Source organism: Dipteris shenzhenensis, chromosome 5, assembly GCF_047967505.1.
Source record: "Dipteris shenzhenensis isolate YYH24624 ecotype China chromosome 5, Dip_SZ_1.0, whole genome shotgun sequence".
Taxonomy (NCBI): Eukaryota; Viridiplantae; Streptophyta; class Polypodiopsida; order Gleicheniales; family Dipteridaceae; genus Dipteris; species Dipteris shenzhenensis.
In genome coordinates this window covers 53,285,988-53,303,118 of record NC_141600.1, presented here as the reverse complement: position 1 = coordinate 53,303,118, position 17,131 = coordinate 53,285,988, and the positions used below count along the sequence as shown (strand labels likewise).

The 17,131-nt window shown below is 42.0% G+C and overlaps 1 protein-coding gene across 2 annotated transcripts; it reads right to left on the bottom strand.

Annotated features, from left to right (window-relative positions):
- Positions 1-2,118: 2,118 nt before the first annotated feature.
- LOC147902193 (pentatricopeptide repeat-containing protein At5g27110-like) lies at positions 2,119-6,618 on the bottom strand. 2 transcript variants are annotated; one of them, XM_087374952.1, is made up of 3 exons: positions 6,262-6,618; positions 6,012-6,088; positions 2,119-5,929 (listed from the first exon to the last, which is right to left on the bottom strand). In XM_087374952.1, exons 1-3 carry the CDS (start codon positions 6,416-6,418, stop codon positions 3,506-3,508), a joined length of 2,658 nt encoding a protein of 885 aa, XP_087231078.1. In that variant the 5' UTR covers positions 6,419-6,618; the 3' UTR covers positions 2,119-3,505. The 2 variants fall into 2 exon arrangements, with proteins under 2 accessions (XP_087231078.1, XP_087231077.1); XM_087374951.1 differs by having other exon boundaries at positions 6,012-6,356.
- Between the last annotated feature and the right edge of the window lie 10,513 nt (positions 6,619-17,131).

The following is a 17,131-nucleotide window of genomic DNA, read 5'->3' as shown; positions in this document are numbered from 1 at the left end:
CATTTGCCTAGATTTGAAAATTTTATGCAAAAAAATTTAAAGCATCCCCAGGATTTAGATTTTTTCCTTCAAAATTCAAAAGAAAATATTTAAAAAAGTACTACATTCTACCAATATTGTGAAACTTAAAAAATGAGCTTGAAAATTTTATATTAATATGTAAGCATAGCTTCAATAAAAACATCTCTAATGGAAACTCATCTAGGTGTATCTCAATCAATTGCAGCTAGATATAGTGCCTCTGCATGAACACAATTAGCACATGTATGTGGGACGCCAAGGTCATCTTGCTAGGTTTGATATCTTCTATGCGAAAGAGCACTCTTTCTCAGGTGTAGTTTTTTGTGTAAAAACGTGATCTTCAACCATCCCTTGCTTTTAATGACAACCAAGGTAGATGGATTATTATGCAGTGTCTTATCTAGGGAGACATTTTTTAATTTGCCTTGGTCTATGCACCTCAATCCTCTTGCGATAGAGGTTGGATTTGGGATGCTATGCAATGCTATCCCTAGAGGCATCATGCCTTCATTTGTGGAGATTTTAATAATGCCCCACAACAGGGAGACAATACTTTTGGTAATACCTATATGTTGGCTTGTGAGAGAAACATTTGGTCTCAATTATTACTTCAGCTCAACGGTGTTGATCTTTGGAAGGAATTACAGCCCATGTTGCCAGGCTATACTTTCCAACATAATGCACAGTCCTCTTATCGGGCTCGCCTGGATCGTTGGTACGGGGTTGATCCCCAACACTATAATAATCTCACTTTCAAAATGTGGATTGATTATGCTTTCACGCAATCGGATCATGCCCCTTTATGGTTGAGGATATCTCTACACAAAATACCAGATGACAGATTGTCACAAAGGAGGCTTCTTTTTGTGAATAATAGTTACTTGGAGCATGATGCTTATAAGGAAATGGTTTGTGATGCCATTCAACCTCTTTCACATCAAAGTCATATATTGAGTATGCATGGGATGCTTTTATTACTAGGATGAAAGGAGTCATTCATGACTATGGCAAGAATTACATGAAGAGATTGAGGGACACTATAGCTCAGGCCAAAAACACTTGCCAAACATTGACTAAAAGCTGTTGAGATAAAGACATGTTTTGTCTACACAGCAACAGCTTTTGCAACATGTCTTTCCCATTCTTTCTCTTGCGCAGGCTTTGGAGCTAGAAGAACCTTTTACTAAAAGGGATTTCTCTGATGCAATAAAATCCTGTGGTAGATGGAAGTCTTCAAGATGGGATGGTCTCATTGCTGAATTTTTCCCCGCACATTGGAATATTCCCAAGTCTACTTTGCTGCATTTGGTTAATTGTGCTTGGCAAAAACAACAAATGCCGGATTCATGGAAAAAATGACTTGTTAAACTTCTTCCAAAGAAGCAAATATGTGAATCATTGGCTCATTGGAGACCTATCACTCTCATGCCAATAATTTATAAGATCATAACCAAAATGGTGATTGATCGTATTAAACGATACTTGCATGATGGCCTTTATCCTACCCAGCATGGTTTTGTTCCTCGCAAGCATATCACTGATAATATTGCAAATGCCTATATTGGTTAAAATACAGGAAGCAGGATGTTTTATTACTGCAAGTTGATATTGCCAAGGCTTTTGACACAGTGAAATAACATGGCTGTACAATGACAGTAAAGCTGCCTATATATTGTCTGGGGATATTTTTGAAAATTGGGCTCTCCGTTGTTCGGTCCGCCAGGGGTGTCCACTTAGTGCATTGTTATATGTGATAGCTACACATCTAATGCTTCAATACATAGATCATCTCGTGGGATTGGAAATTCATGGAAGTCGCACCATGGTTGCTCAACCATATGCTGATGATTCTTTTTTTACTCCAAAGAATACTGAGAGGGATCTTTCTTTCCTTATGCACGCTGTATCATTATATGGCACTACTCAGTTAGTTCGCCATCTTGGGTATTCCTTGAGTTGAAGGATTACTCGTCATCAACAAACTGACTAAAATTGAAGAAAAAACTTGAATATTGAAAATTGGCAACTTGGCCGTTGCATGCTTGCCTAAGAATAGTCCAATCTATTTTGGTGGCATACATTCAGTTTTACCTACCTTTGATCCTGTTTGACAAGGAAAATCTCGCATGCTTTATGTCAGCCATAATGGAAACTTTTTTGCGTTCCAAACATGGCTAAAAAAGTTTGAGATTGCTTTTAGCTGCATATCCTTCTCAACATTCAACTGCATATCCTTGCTCATAAGGCCAAAACGATGCTGCAATTTATACAAGGTGATCAAACTTGGGTTGCCATGATGCGCTATTTGCTTTTACAAATCACCACCTCTGCTTTTAGTCACTGGCAGTCAACTCAGTGGAATTTTCTGCTTAGCTGTATTGATAGCAAGATCAAAGATTGTCCTTTGCTCTCCAAAATGTTATTTGATTGAAAGCAATTCCTTAAGGACGGAAACTATACATTAGTCAAAGGCCTTTGACCCCCCGTTGGCTTTACAGGAACCCAAACGATCCTACTTTATTAGTTTTAAAGGAATCCACTCAGTGGCTTAAGCGATTCATGATGATGGTACCATGATACCTTTTTTTGTGGCTGCCAGGGAATATGGTTTAGGGATGCACTATCGCCCTATGTTCCTTTTCTGCCGGTACCTTCACTTGAGCTTCAGGATAGGCTTGAAGATTAGACTCTTCCATTCCCAGGTTCATCGACGTGTTCTTTGAGGCTCTCTCACATTACAATACCTTCCTTGTAGAAAGTTTTGTTGCCCCCAGCTTGGGTTTCTATTAAGGCAAATCAACTCTAGCAAATGAATCCCCGACAAAGTGATGAAGAGATTGCGGCAAATTTGGAGATCCAAAGTTCCTCTTCAACAATAGGTTGTTTTGTGAAGAGTGATGCTAGGGGTATTTTTTCGCCTGGGCAGCTCTTGACATGCATACATATTGCTCCGGCTATTTGTCACAGATGATTGGATCCACAAGAATCTGTGCCTCATCTCCTTTGTGCCCACACACCCGTGTTTTCTTGGATCTCCTTTGATAACGTTTGAGAACTAGATTTCCTGCTGCTACCTTTGGGAAGTATTTCTGGCTTTTTGGGATTCACCCCCGAAGAGTTGTTTTTCATTTGGGTTTGTTAGCAGGCACTTTGGACTTCATGGAAGGATAGAAATAATGTCTTTGGTGATCCTACCTTCTTAACCTTCCCTTTCTTCCAACGCGCTCTCCAGCAATCTTTCTTTGATTGTTTGCAGACACATTAGATAGACTACAATGTATACTTGTCATATAGTGAGATCTTTTGTTAATGTACTTTTGAGCTCCCCATTCAGGGGAAGCTATTGTGAAATATAATGCATCAAAATCTTCACAAAAAAAAAGTGTGTTTCGGAAATGTGTTTGTATCCCCCTCAAAAAACCAATGCATAATCCCACTATAGTCACTCCCTTTGTCTTGGCTTCTTCCATGCTCTCTTATTGGTTCAGTCTTCCTCATGCATGTGACCATCTGCATAGATGTTAGACATCAAGACATAAGCTGCAGCAGCCTTTTCATCCAATTGCACTGCATGTTCAAAGGCCAGTCTTCCAAGCTCCACATTACCCCACTTTTGGCAAGCACCCAACACAGTACACCACACCACAAGATTAGGATTGCAAGGCATATTCTTCACCATTGCTACTGCCTCGTCTAATTGTCCTGCACGACCAAGGAGATCCACCATGCCAATGTGATGCTCAATAGTTGGAGTGAAATTATAATCTTTGCTCATGGCCTCGAAGTAATTCTGGCCCTTATCCACTAGACCCGTGTGACTACAAACAGTAATAACAATAGAGAATGTGACCCCGTCTGGCTGTATGCCTTCTCCTCTCATTCTCTCAAGCATATGGAAAACAATTTCACTCTCTCCTTGCTGTGCATATCCTGCAATTAGTACATTCCACGAGACCTCGGTTCGAACAGGCAGCCTGTCAAATGCTTCCCGTGCTTCTGCGAGTGAGCTACATTGGGCATACATATCAACCAAGGTGCTGCCAACAATAAGATCTCTTTCCAGCCCCTTTCTGGCTATCTCGGAGTGTATTTCTTGCCCCTTGTCTATGGCTCCTAATCTGCCGCAAGCTTTCAAGCTGCAAACAAATGTAACAGCATCTGGAGAGAGACCCTCGAGTTGCATCTGTTTGAGACAGTTCAGTATTTCCTCACCAAGCCCCTGTTCGGCATATCCTGCCATAAGTGTGTTCCACGAGACCTCATTTCGAAGTGGCAGCTTGTCAAACACTTCCCATGCTTCTGCAAGCAAGCAGCATTTGGCATACATATCCACCAGGGTAGTGCCAACAACAAGATCTGTTTCTAGTCCTTTTCTGGCTATCTCGGCATGTATTTCACGGCCCTTGTCTATGGCTCCTATGTTGCCACAAGCTTTCAAGACGCTGATAAATGTGACAGCATTTGGAGAGAGACCCTCCTGTTGCATGTGTTCAAGACAATTCAGCGCTTCCTCACCAAGCCCCTGCTCCACATATCCTGCCATGAGTGTAGTCCACAAGACCTCATTTCGTACTGGCAGCTTGTCAAATGCTTCCCATGCTTCTGCAAGCAAGCCACATTTGGCATACATATCCACCAAGGTGCTGCCCAAAACAAGATCTCTTTCCAGCCCCTTTTTGGAAATCTCAGCGTGTATTTCTCGGCCCTTGTCTATGGCTCCAATGCTGCCACAAGCTTCCAAGCTACAAACAAATGTGACAGCATCCGGAAAAAGATCCTCTAGTTGCATCTGTTCAAGACAGTTCAACGCTTCCTCACCAAGCCCCTGCTTGGCATATCCTTTGATTAGTGCAGTCCATGAGACTACATCTCGAAATGGCAGCTTGTCAAACACTTCCCGTCCTTCTGCAAGCAAGCCACATTTGGCATACATATCCACCAACGTGCTGCCAACAACAAGATCTCTTTCCAGACCCTTTCTGAAAATCTCGGCATGTATTTCTCGGCCCTTGTCTATGGCTCCTATGCTGCCACAAGCTTTCAAGCTGCAAACAAATGTGATAGCATTTGGAGAGACACCCTCCAGCTGCATCTGTTCGAAACAGTTCACGGCTTCCTCACCAAGCCCCTGCTCGGCATATCCTGAGATTAGTGTGGTCCACGAGACTACGTCATGAACTGACAGCTTGTCAAACGCTTGCCGTGCTTCTGCAAGAGAGTCACATTTGGCATACATATCCACCAAGGTGTTGCCCACAAACAGATCTCTTTCCACCCCCTTTATGGCTATGTCAGCATGTATTTCTCGGCCTCTTTCCACATCATTTAACCTAGCACAAGCCTTCAGTACGGCAACAAGAGTATACTTAGTAGGGTGTACAGAGTCCTCTTGCATTTTCTGGTAGAGATCGAGGGCATGCTTTGAATCCCCACATTCAATATAACCCCTGATGAGAGAAGTCCAAGAATACTCATTCCGATCACCCAATTTGTTAAAAACCTTCTGAGCATCGCACATGCTTCCGACTTGGACCAACATTGGGACGAGGTAGTTCCCAAGAGATCTATGATCTTCCAGCCCAATTCTGTGAATGTAGTTGTACAGGCGCTTCGTATAAGCAAGATTCTTTTTGGTTCTGCACTTATTCAAGACGCATGTAAGGTTCTGAACTGAAGGCAGCTGGGGCATCCGTTCCATAGACGTGAGTGCCTCCTCTATGCTCAGCGTTTCCCAGCCACTCTTCTCGCACAGTTCTTGTGCTTTGGATGGACCAACCTTTACTCGCCTAGTGTATATTTTGGGCTTTTTCTCGGCTATGTCTTTAGGTACGACTGGATTATACCATCCGCCTATCCATAGCGATTCCTTGGTAATCTTATGCTTGAAATCTGGAAATCTTGGATTCGTCTGTCACAAAAGACTTGTCAGACTAGCCATTCTACAGATTCACCTGTGCAAATTATTCAATTAGGACTCGTCGCAAGCTTACTTTGATCTCATGGTTGTACCACCACTGGGAGGGCTCCGTGAAGTACCCCTTCCATAAGCGCTCGATCCCTGAACTACCTGCGAAGCACGCCACGACGAAAACCGATTGCCAGCAGTGGGTGTCGGACGTTTTAGCCCCAATCGTTACGAAAAAAGAAACGCCCGTCATGACTAAATTGCCCATGTAAAGAAATGTCAGCCCGATTTTCTCAATTGCGAAGGTTGCAAAATACACTAAAACACCGCAGGACCTGAACGGGAATCTTCGTCCAGCGTTCCACAGTCCGCAGGGGAAGCCATAGGAGAGACACTCATCTGAGAAACGATAGTGCTGCATAGTTCCGGTGCAATTGCATCAGCCGTATGGAAGGGGTCTCTGCCTCGTCCTGCATATATCTCCGTTACCATAACGAGAACTCAATGAATTGGGTGACTGAGCTGTGAGTGATGGAATTAGTTCGGCTCTGAGTATTTTTGCTCCTCCTTTCAAGAAAGGGCTATCATGCTGTTGTGGTGTTTAGCCTTGTGAAACTTGCAGTGATTATTGGTACACTAGATCGCCTCGCAATGGCCCTTGGTGTAGGAATCCCCCGGGTGCAGGGCGCTGGTTTCATGCCGCCGGATTTCCAGTCGTCAAATCCGGTCCATGCAAGCTCCATATCTTCTTTTAGAAGCAGGACCAAGCCTTGAAAGTTTAAAGAATGGCATACTATGGTTGAAAATGAATTTGCCAAAGATTGAAGATGCTGAGATCATATAGAGGCGGTGGGTTCACATCCAAAGAATTTGAGACTTACTACAAAAGCCACGGGATCAAGTGGCAAAAACCATCTACCCATACACCAAAGAATAATGGGAGGGCAATCAAGGGCTCTTCTTTCCGGACTATAAGGTCGTCGACTATATAGACTGGTTTAAGGTCTTCGTCCTCTAAAGCAAGGTCTACTTCTTTGATTTCATCCTCTAAACCAAGGTCTACTTGATCCTCTAAAGCAAGTTCTACTTCTTTGACTTTAGCAAAACAGTCATAATAACCTTACTGGTTTCCCTCCTCGGCAATTCTTTTGGCTTGCTTGAGAAGTATCTTTTAGTCTTGGACCATGTAGGATTTAAAGTGCTTATAGAACTAGCGTAGGTTAGCCTCTTCCTTTTCATCGTCCTCCAAGCCAAAGAAGGACATAGGGTCCTCGTCTGTAGCCTGATGCCATTTGGGGTCCTCTTCAAACATTTTGTGCCTTAAGAGAGAACAACTCATGGTTAAACCACCCGATCCTTCCACATCCACCCTTTCCAAGATGGGAAACGCTTTAGGGTCTCTTTTAAGTGCTTGGTAGCTCAGATGGATCATATCCTTGCCCTTGCTAGTCTTGAGCCATTGCTCAAATCTCTCTTGACAGTCTCGTACCAGTTGGTGTGCCTCTGTAAGGCATTGTTTTTCAATAGCAGGATCAATATATTCACCTTGACCCTTAAGGGTTGGGTCTTGCTTGTAATTTGGCATCCCTCTTGCATTAACATTGCTCTTAGGCCATGGATTGGTTGGATTTGGGACCAACACGGTATACCCTAAAGATGAGAAAGTGGACACGATTGTTGTGTCCTCATCGGATTCGCTTTGAATAATCACTCTATCCGATCCTTTTTCTCTTTTAACATCACCTGTATTGTTTGTATCCCTAGGTTGGATTGTCGCTATTTATCCTTCTTGGCTTGCTTATGGAATTCCTTGCTTGGTGCTGTATCTTAGGCCCTAGTTATAACATTTAAGGACGCCGAAGAAACTTGGCCTCTCTTGATACTCAACAAATTAATATTGGTCTTAGGATGCGTGGCCATTCTAGGGGTCCTTCTCATTGTACAATCATTGTAAGTACACCCCGCAGCGCCCAAACACAATAGAACATTTGTGTTAGTGGTGGTTGTTGCAGGTAGGGGTTGATCACAATTATCACCTGGTCCATAGGGGTAATTCGAGGTGGTGGGGGTTGAGGGCCTAGAATAGGTGGAGGCAATGGGAGTTTTTGAGCCCTATATTACCCTTGGTTGGCAAGAGGGGCTCCTTGAATGGTCAACTGTCCTTGATTGGATGGATTTGGTGGGGCGGGCAAGGTCAGGGGCTGCCTCTGTTGATACATTAGGAATTCCTTATGGTAGCGACACTCCAATGTCTCATGGTTTTCCCATTAAGCGCAATGGGCACATTAGAGTGTTGGCCTAGCCCTAAGGTAGGGGCAGTCATTAGTTGGATGGTTGCCCATGCGAGACCACATCAGACATTATCTCTTTTGGCGAATAAGTGAGGATTGCTTCAGCCTTCCCTTGTCAATCCTCCCTTAAGCTGTACGTTCACCCAATTCAAGAGGTTAGTGGCCAACTCATCCATTTTTATGCCTTGGGTGAGTGGAGTTGCTTCCTTGGCCCCACCTGCTCTAATGGTTTTACTCGTATGGGACACATTGGATGAAACCATGTGTGTCTTTTCCACATGGTCCTTTTCCTTCATGTTGTCATCTAAGAGCATAGCCATCTTGTTGCATAGCTCAAATGATGTGGGATTCAAGGTAAAAAGATGGTCATGAAGCTTTGAATCCCATAGTCCAATGAGAAAGCATGGCAGTAATTGCTCATCCCTCATCCTCTCGTGAGGCTCGCAGTAGTGGGAGTTAAAATGTTTGATTCTCGCAATATAATCCTATAGAGGCTCAATCTCTTTCTGCTTTATCTCATACAAGTGGTTGTTTGATGGGGCTCCACCTAGGACCTCTAGGGGCGAATCCCACTATGAATGATTTTATGAGCGTATCCTAGTTTATTTTCTCTTCAAGTTTTAAAGACTTGTAACATTGGCTTGCCTTACCATCGAGGCTCAACCCAAATGCATTGCCTTTATCCACATCGCCTATGTCCCCAAATGTCTCGCAAATTTTGTCAAACCTCTTGACATGGGACGCTAGATCTCCCTCTCCTAAGAATTTAGTAATAAGCTTAAAGACGGTGATTGGTTTGCTCCTTGAAGAGCTACTATCCCTTCCATAAAAGATTGGTGACATGACCCCCCTTCCTATTGTTGCACTAGGATCCTCATAATCTCATCAGTGAGAGCACTGTTTGTGGTGCAGGAGGACTTGCTAGTGAGGTGGGTGTAGTGCCATAGTTAGGCGGCACTAGGGGTGGATAATAAAAGGTCATTGGCCGTGTAAGCATTACAATTACACTAGGTCTTGGAACTGGCACTCATGGTAGTCTTACTAGCTACACCAGGGAGGGCCTAGGCATAGGCACACTCACATTGGGTACTGGTCTATAGGGTGTATCCAAGGGGTAGGGAGTGACGTTTGGACTCCCACCCAAGCTGGGTATAGAGGGGGGCAAGAAGCCATCGTTTGTGGAAACATGTTCTCCCCAAAGTCCATCTGTTCATTTCCTTGCGTCTCAAGATTTGGTGCCAGAAGCTAGGTATCCTGGGCTTGAAGGTTCCAATGAAGGATGGCTCTCCCTCATAGAACTACACATGAGGCCCTGTAGGATTCACCATTGAGGTGGAAATTGGGATACTCTATGCACTTCCTGATGCAGATGTTGTGGGAGGGCCCTGCGGCTCCTCAAGCACTCCAATTTTCCTTGCAAATGGGGTTTACTAGGTTGGGCTCAGATAAATCAAGCCTCCGCATTAAGTTGGAGAGTGATTTGTGTTTGATGGTTGGGGGACTCAAGTCTGACTGAGCTAGAGTTAGGATCCATAGAGGCCCCAGGATTTGGGTATTCATCCGCTTCTACATCAGAACTTAGGCTGCTACAGTCAGTTTTAGTCACTGTGCAATTTTGGCCTTAAGCAGTGAATCACTTTGTTAGCCTTAAGGAAGCAACTTGTAGGTTGTTGCATTATATATAGTCATTGCATTGCATTAAAGATAAAGTGACCTCGTAAAGCAACAATTTAATTATAGCAATGAGTTGGTAGTTGTAGCGTTGTCCTTAAATCAATGACTTGATTATAACAACGAATTGTTAATGTGGCAGGTGCCTTAAAGCAATGGGTTGGATATAGCAGATTGTTATAGCAATGACTTGATGCTTACTACATAACCATAAAGCCACAATATGAGTTTTGATATGACACTTGTCAATTCATTTAATGACACGTGGAAGAGGGTGGGTGAGGTGTTAATGCAGTAAGTAAGTGACAGCATTTAAAGCAGTAGGTCACTGCATTATTAACACAGTGACTTCGAAACTCGCAACATTAAGTTTAACGCAGTGACACATAGACATACTCTATCTTCGACAACTAGTTTTTGATGATTTTCTCATTTTTTTGAGTTTTTGTGCGAGATTTAAATTTTAGGGGATGCTAAACTACCTATTCTACCTACTCAAAGCAAAAAATAATAAGAAACAACAACTTGAAAGAGAAAAATGAGATGTTTTTCAAAAAAAGACTATTAACACACTTCAAACCAATTTTGAAATTTGATTGTGGCTTCATTTCTTAGTGTTCTTTGTGAGATTTGACTACATACACACTCGGGAACGATCATTTTCTGAGCAAAATCCAAGCGTCCGAGCAAAGGGAAAAAAAAAGCTTCCAACGATGTAAAAATATGGTAAAAATAGATCAGAGCAAATCATAGTTTCACTTAGAAATATGCAAAGTATTATAGCAATGCCTATTTTATACACAAATCTTCACATGAATCTATGGGAATGGTGAGTAACATAATGGGATGGCTTTTGGAGAAACCCACATGTAGAGTAGACTTCTCTATGAAAATTTCCTTATGATCCCTCTTACAACTTTCATGAAAGGGTTTATCCAAAGAAACCTAATTAAAGCAAGCCATCAAGGTAGTTTCACCGATGAAACCCCTTCCAAGGTAGTTTCGCTAGCGAAACTACCATGGACAACACTTTTAAAAGTGGCATAACTTTCACATCCAATGTCCAAATATAGTCATTCAACCACTCAAATTGATTAAAAAACCCCATTTGAGCACATCTATGGGGTTATATTTTGGAAAATATTTATTATATATTATTAAATATTACATGTATTTTATGAAAGAGATATATATGCCCAATAGTTTAAACTTCTTTAGAAACATATCCATAAATATCTTGTTATATATGCTATTAAAACACAAGAAAGGTCTTATCGTATTGATATAAATGTGTTTAATAAGTAATTATATATGTATAATATTATTACATTGAGAGTGATTATGAAAAATGTCCTTAAAGAAATTATTTTTCAATACCTTTTAAAGGTAATAACAGAGGTACAAAGGATGTCTATAAAATAAGAAAATTCATGTTATGTAAAAATTGAATCAATGACTATTCTGTATATTTTTATGATAAAGGGATCTAGTTCTAGTGAAAATAAAAGTGTAAAAACCATGTTTCCTAAAGAAATACAATTTTTAAATCTCTTGAAAAACATGCTCGGATAAACCTACTCATAGGTTTTTGCTTGTAAAATTGACGCATCCATACACACCCTAGCAATCATCTCTACTACCTATTCCTATGATTCAACACCAAAAAAAAAAAGCTTCAATCACTCAAAATGCTTGGAAGACAGAAAATGATAGTTTCTCCTTTCCCACACTCAACTCTCATTTTGAACTCACACTTCAATACTTCTAGTTACACTTCTAAAACATTGATCAATGGGTGGGTAACGAGAGAAATCTTATGCATTGCAAAAGCATACATTGAACTCCTGGCAATGGCACCAAAAAGGTATAGTCTAATGATGACTCACGTGTCATGAGGATCTTGCAAGAATGCCCAAGGAACCTCTCCTCCTTACGACTCCTTGTTGGAGTAATGCAAGCACAAAACATCCTCAAGTGTCACTCTTGAGACTCTTAGATTGTTGCAATGTGTTTCCACGAGAGGGGCAAGGGGGAGGGGAGATGAAAGAAGAGAGGGAAGGAGAGAAGATAAGAGGAGAATGAAGGTGGCAAACACAAAGCCACTACAAAGGAAACAAGAGAGCACTCAAACATTCTTGAAGAGGAGAGAGCTTGTATTCCAAACTTGTGCATACAACAATGAAGACCAAAGTCCAACCTTTGGCTATTTGTACATTCCACCTTTTGAAAGGAGGGTCAACCCTGTTCACACACACACACTCTCTCTCTCTCTCTCTCTCTCTCTCTCTCTCTCTCTCTCATTTTTACAACCACTTGGGCCCATATGGCTCCAAGGTAGATTTTCTATTCTCTCATCCTCTTTTTCTTCTCCACACTATCTAGAAAATAGCTTCTTGCATTGATTGTTAACCATGGTGTTCAACACACATTCAGGGAGAGTAGTCAAGGAGTTCCCCCTCAGGTTTCCCCAAGATGCCAAAAGATGAGACCTTTCTTCTGTTAGATCTCTCGATGGCAAGGGTGTAGAGTACCCAAGAACCTACATAGTACTAGGACACAAGAGCTCTCACCAATTTTGGTGACCATTGTCCCCATGCCCTCCCTCCCAGGCATTGAAGGATATGGCTCAAATCTCTTAGCTCCTTACATAGCAGCAAGATACTAGAGCTTCCATTATATTCATGGCCAATGTCCATCTCATCTTCGTCCTCCCCTTTTGATCTTCCCCCTCTCCTCCTTCCCTTCCACTTTCTCCTTCTCCCTCCCTCTGCCTACTCCCCTATTGTAGTCACTATCTCTACCTATCCCCCCCCCTCCTCTCCACCATCTTTCTCTCCCTCTCTCTTTGTAGAGGAATCAACTACTTCTTGCTCTTTTCCCTTGGCTCCAAGCCTTTGGGAAAGGGGGAGGCTGGGTCTTTCCCCACCCAGGGTGTATCTTCCTCCTCTCATCCATAGCTAGGCACCCCCTAAGAGGAAGAGGCCCAAACCTCAAAGTACACTGGAGTAGAGTTGTTTGCATTTTAGTTTCCCAAGGAGTGGCCCCAGAGGTCTTTGATCAAGGTGAGCTTATCATAGACCAAGCAACTTGGATGGGTCTCCAAGTGGGTGAGTCTAGGATTGGGATCTTGAACGTGTATGCAACTACCCTACTTTTTGGAGGTGGTTGACAAAGTGCCTTTCAAATGTTGACTCTTGGATTCTTGGATGTGACTTCAATAACCTAGAGTTTGTCAAGGACAAGCAGGGAGGTGCTTCTTTCTTTGAGATGCCTACAACACTCTCTTAGGGGATTACTGGGAATAGTTCATTAGCGATCAGTGGTGGGGCTGAGACCCATGGAGAGAGGCAGAGTTCACCAAGCTCCCTAGCAGCCTCCTCTTTTCTTTCAAACAAAGGAGGCACATGGCTTGCTGGAGTGCCTTAATAGGTTTTACATTGGGGATTGAGAAATCCACCATAGGTGTAACATCATAGAGGGCTTTGCTCTGCCAATTCCACCCAGCCATAGTTTCTCATGAGCTCCCTTCTTGTTTCATATGTGAACTGCCTTCAAGTTCCTTATCTCTTTCTACTTTCCATGTAGAGCCCTCTCTCCACTAGAACCTCCCTTGAACCCACTGCATACCATGTGGATTCCTTTCGATGCCAAGTGTCCTTTCAAAGGACCTTACCCTTTTGACCCCCCTTGGCATCCCTCAGCAATGTTAGACCTATTTTGCCTAGACATTAATTCATGTGTCCACCATTGTATTGTCAAGCCCTCTTGGTCTCCCACCTCACCACAACCAAACCTCAAATTTATGCAATTATGGCTGACGTAACATTCCCTTCTCCTTAAGAATGGTTTACGTCCTCAAAAAGAAAATTGGGAAACCTCCTCTGGAGATTGCTTACCCTTTCCCACATTGAACTCTCTTCAGATCTATCTTTCCACTTAACCAGACATTCTTGCCATATTGTATGTCAAGTACTTTTTTCTTGTCTATCTAAAATTCTTTCTGGTTCATGTGGTAAAGATGCAGGTTCAATGAGCTCAACTAGGACTTCATTTCCAATGAGATTATGAGCATCCCAACTTTCTTTTTAGCTTACTTACATGAAAAATTGGATGTTTTGATTGAAATCCATACATCATCATGAATGGACTAAAACCTATAGCTAAATGTTTGGCACTGCTATATGCAAATTCTAATATGGGCAAATACTATTCCCTATTAGTTTGCCGTTTACTTACATATTCTTGAAGCATGTCCTCAATGATCTGATTGACACTTTCAGTTTGACCATCACTCTGTGGATGATCCATAGTGCTTATATTAAATGAAGTTTCTAACCTCATAAACACAGCCCTCCAAAAATGGATGTTAAATTTGCTATCCCGATCACTAACAATATCGGGTCTGGTAGCCCATACAATCTATAAATATTCTCCACAAACATCCTAGCTAATTCTGGAGTTTCAACATCTTCACTGACAGGAATAAAACAAGCCATCTTGGTCAACCGATCAACACTTACCCACATAGAGATCACCAACCTATGGTGTGCCGCCATTTCCATGCAACTCCTCAGTGAAAGCCTCCCAATTAGTTGGATCCCCATTTCTAATTGCTTTCCATATCTCAGAGAAGTGAGGATCGAACTCGCATTTCCCTTTTAAAGACTGTAGGAAATCATTCTAAAATTGAGTAAAACTCAATTCATTAAAAATTGACATTCGGCTAAGAGAGTCTACTAGCACATTGAGCTTCCTCTTCGGATATGTCAATTGTATATCAAATTCTTGCATTAATTTAGCCCATCTAGCTTTTTTGCCTTTTTGCTCTGGCTGATTGCAAATCCACTTAATGCTCTCTTTATAAAAAATGACAAATGTAGCATCAAGAGATTGTGGTTTGTGAAACACATATTTCTGTACAACCTTTTTAGAAGACTTTGCGCCTAAGATAAAAAACTATTTCAGCCACACTCAAACCTTTTTTTCAAGCAACAAAACTAGACATATTAGAAAACTAGATGATCACTTGCAACATCTATGTCATCTCTATCATGTCTAGAGGGGCTGAGTGGCGCTGCATCTAAACGGACAGAAAACATTAACAAAAGCATAGTGTCCAAATCCTTTCAATGAACAAAAATAATTAATATCCTTACCTTTCTCTTTAGGTTGTCTTTTCTCAACCTCCTAGAGTTTTCCTTTCCTTTATCCACAACTTCTTCTTTGCCTTTTCCTGAACCATATGTTTTGAACAAATCCCTCTTGCTCACTAGTACTTGTCCTTTAGGGAAGTCAATCCACCAAGGATAGTTTTCTAGCTCCCACTGAGATGGCAAATTGATAAATACATGCATTATGTCCAACTTCTAGCCAATTCTTGCATAAATTGGGAATTTCAGGTACCTTCTTCTCCTTTACCAAATGTGCAAGATACCTTTCAACCAACATGCGGAAAAGAAATGAAATCCATTCAAAGCACATGTTCATGAATCGACTTGACAACCAACAAGCTCAATGAAGCAGACATGCCAACATATAAATCAAAGTGGACATCAGCACGAGAGAAAGTAGCATACCTGAAAACCACCCTACGTGCAGCCATGTCAAGTTAAGAAAGACGTGCTCCCTTCACCTCTTTTGATCTCAATGCCATGAACATGTGTTTTCGACCTTCCAGTTTAATGTCTTCCATATATTGTTGTATAGTATAATCCTTTGGGGTCTCCAATGGGACTCCTATGGTGGTGACATTGCTCAAGTCAAAAATTACTTTGATAGCCATTGTTTCAAATCTCTCCAAGAAAATCTCTCTACTAATCCATATGATCATGAATTTAGAGAAGAATTACTCTCAATACAAAATTGGTTCTCTTCCACCATTCAAGCTCTGAAAATAAATATGATAACAACAACTCACAATCTATAGTCTCCAACTAGCATGAAATACATTTCTCGTGTAGGTTTAGTGGCCTCTAACAAGGGAAGCAAAATTGTCTTCTTTTCTAGTCTCAAGTTAGACTTTGCAATGAGCTGCAATTTTTCCAATGTCACACGAATCTGCTCCTTCAAACCGGAGACCAAACATCTTCTCTAACCATCGCTCACCCAAACCTGGGTCTATACAATTAAGCACCTATCCAAGCATTCCAAACATGAAAAGAACTCTCATAAGCCTCACTTATTTGAGGCTTATGGAATGCCCGTGCACCTTGCATCTACGTTTCTTCATGCGATTTCAACAATTCCACCAAGCGAAAAGGCGACTTCGATTGTAAGAGCCCTTGCAAGAAAATGCGACGGGGTCCCTCGACTAATACAAGATTGTCTGAGTCTACCTGCTGCAGTCAACCTAGTGAAGGACGACACGCTATTGATCCTGGATGTACATGTGGATTTAAAGGAAAAAGAGAGGAGGAAAGCCTTGCACGTAAAGATGAGTGCGAGGAAGGAAAGACACGAGTGGGACACTGTGGCGCAGAGCATGTGCTACAAAAGGGTACAGAATACAATGCCTTTCTTGGTGCTCTTGGCGAACTACATCCTTGCTTACAGGATTGCTTCTTGGACAATGGGTGAGTTTGTCCACCCTGTTGGACATTTGGGGTGTTGGACATGGTATGGATGAGGAAAAGATCATCGTGGTGCTCAGCATATTAGCCAGCCGGTCGTTGATAGATTGGAAGGTAGAAGCAGAAGTCAATAGTGTGGCTCAGGTAAACTACTCAGATCAAAGCACGTTCTTGCCAATGCTATGCCACTTCAAGTTCGGGATTTTCTTCTTCTTTGTGGGATGGATCCTGATAATGTCCTTGTTTATCTACTTCTTCTTGCTAGAGATGAAGAATGTGCCCATTGAATATACGGAGCAAGTGTTGGAGAAATTTATTCGTGCCGAGGAGCCATGCTACCAGAAGATAGAGCTTAACAATACTAAGAGCAATGGTGTGGCTTATTGAAGTATGCACACTCTATCACTATTTATAGTGCCCTTTGAAGAAATTGTCAACATGTCACTACCTGTCCACACCTAGAAGCTTATGGGAGCGAGAAGAAGCCTCATGTATTTGAGGCTTGTGGGAATGAAATAGGCAGCGCATTACATGCGGCTTTAGGGAGGGAAAAGAGCATGAAACGTACCTGGTCACCGAGTCCAATTTGCAAACCAAAGCTGATATTGGCAAGAGAATACTCTTTGGTCATCGAGCAGACTAGTATATTCAAATCCTGATGCTATTTTGCAATG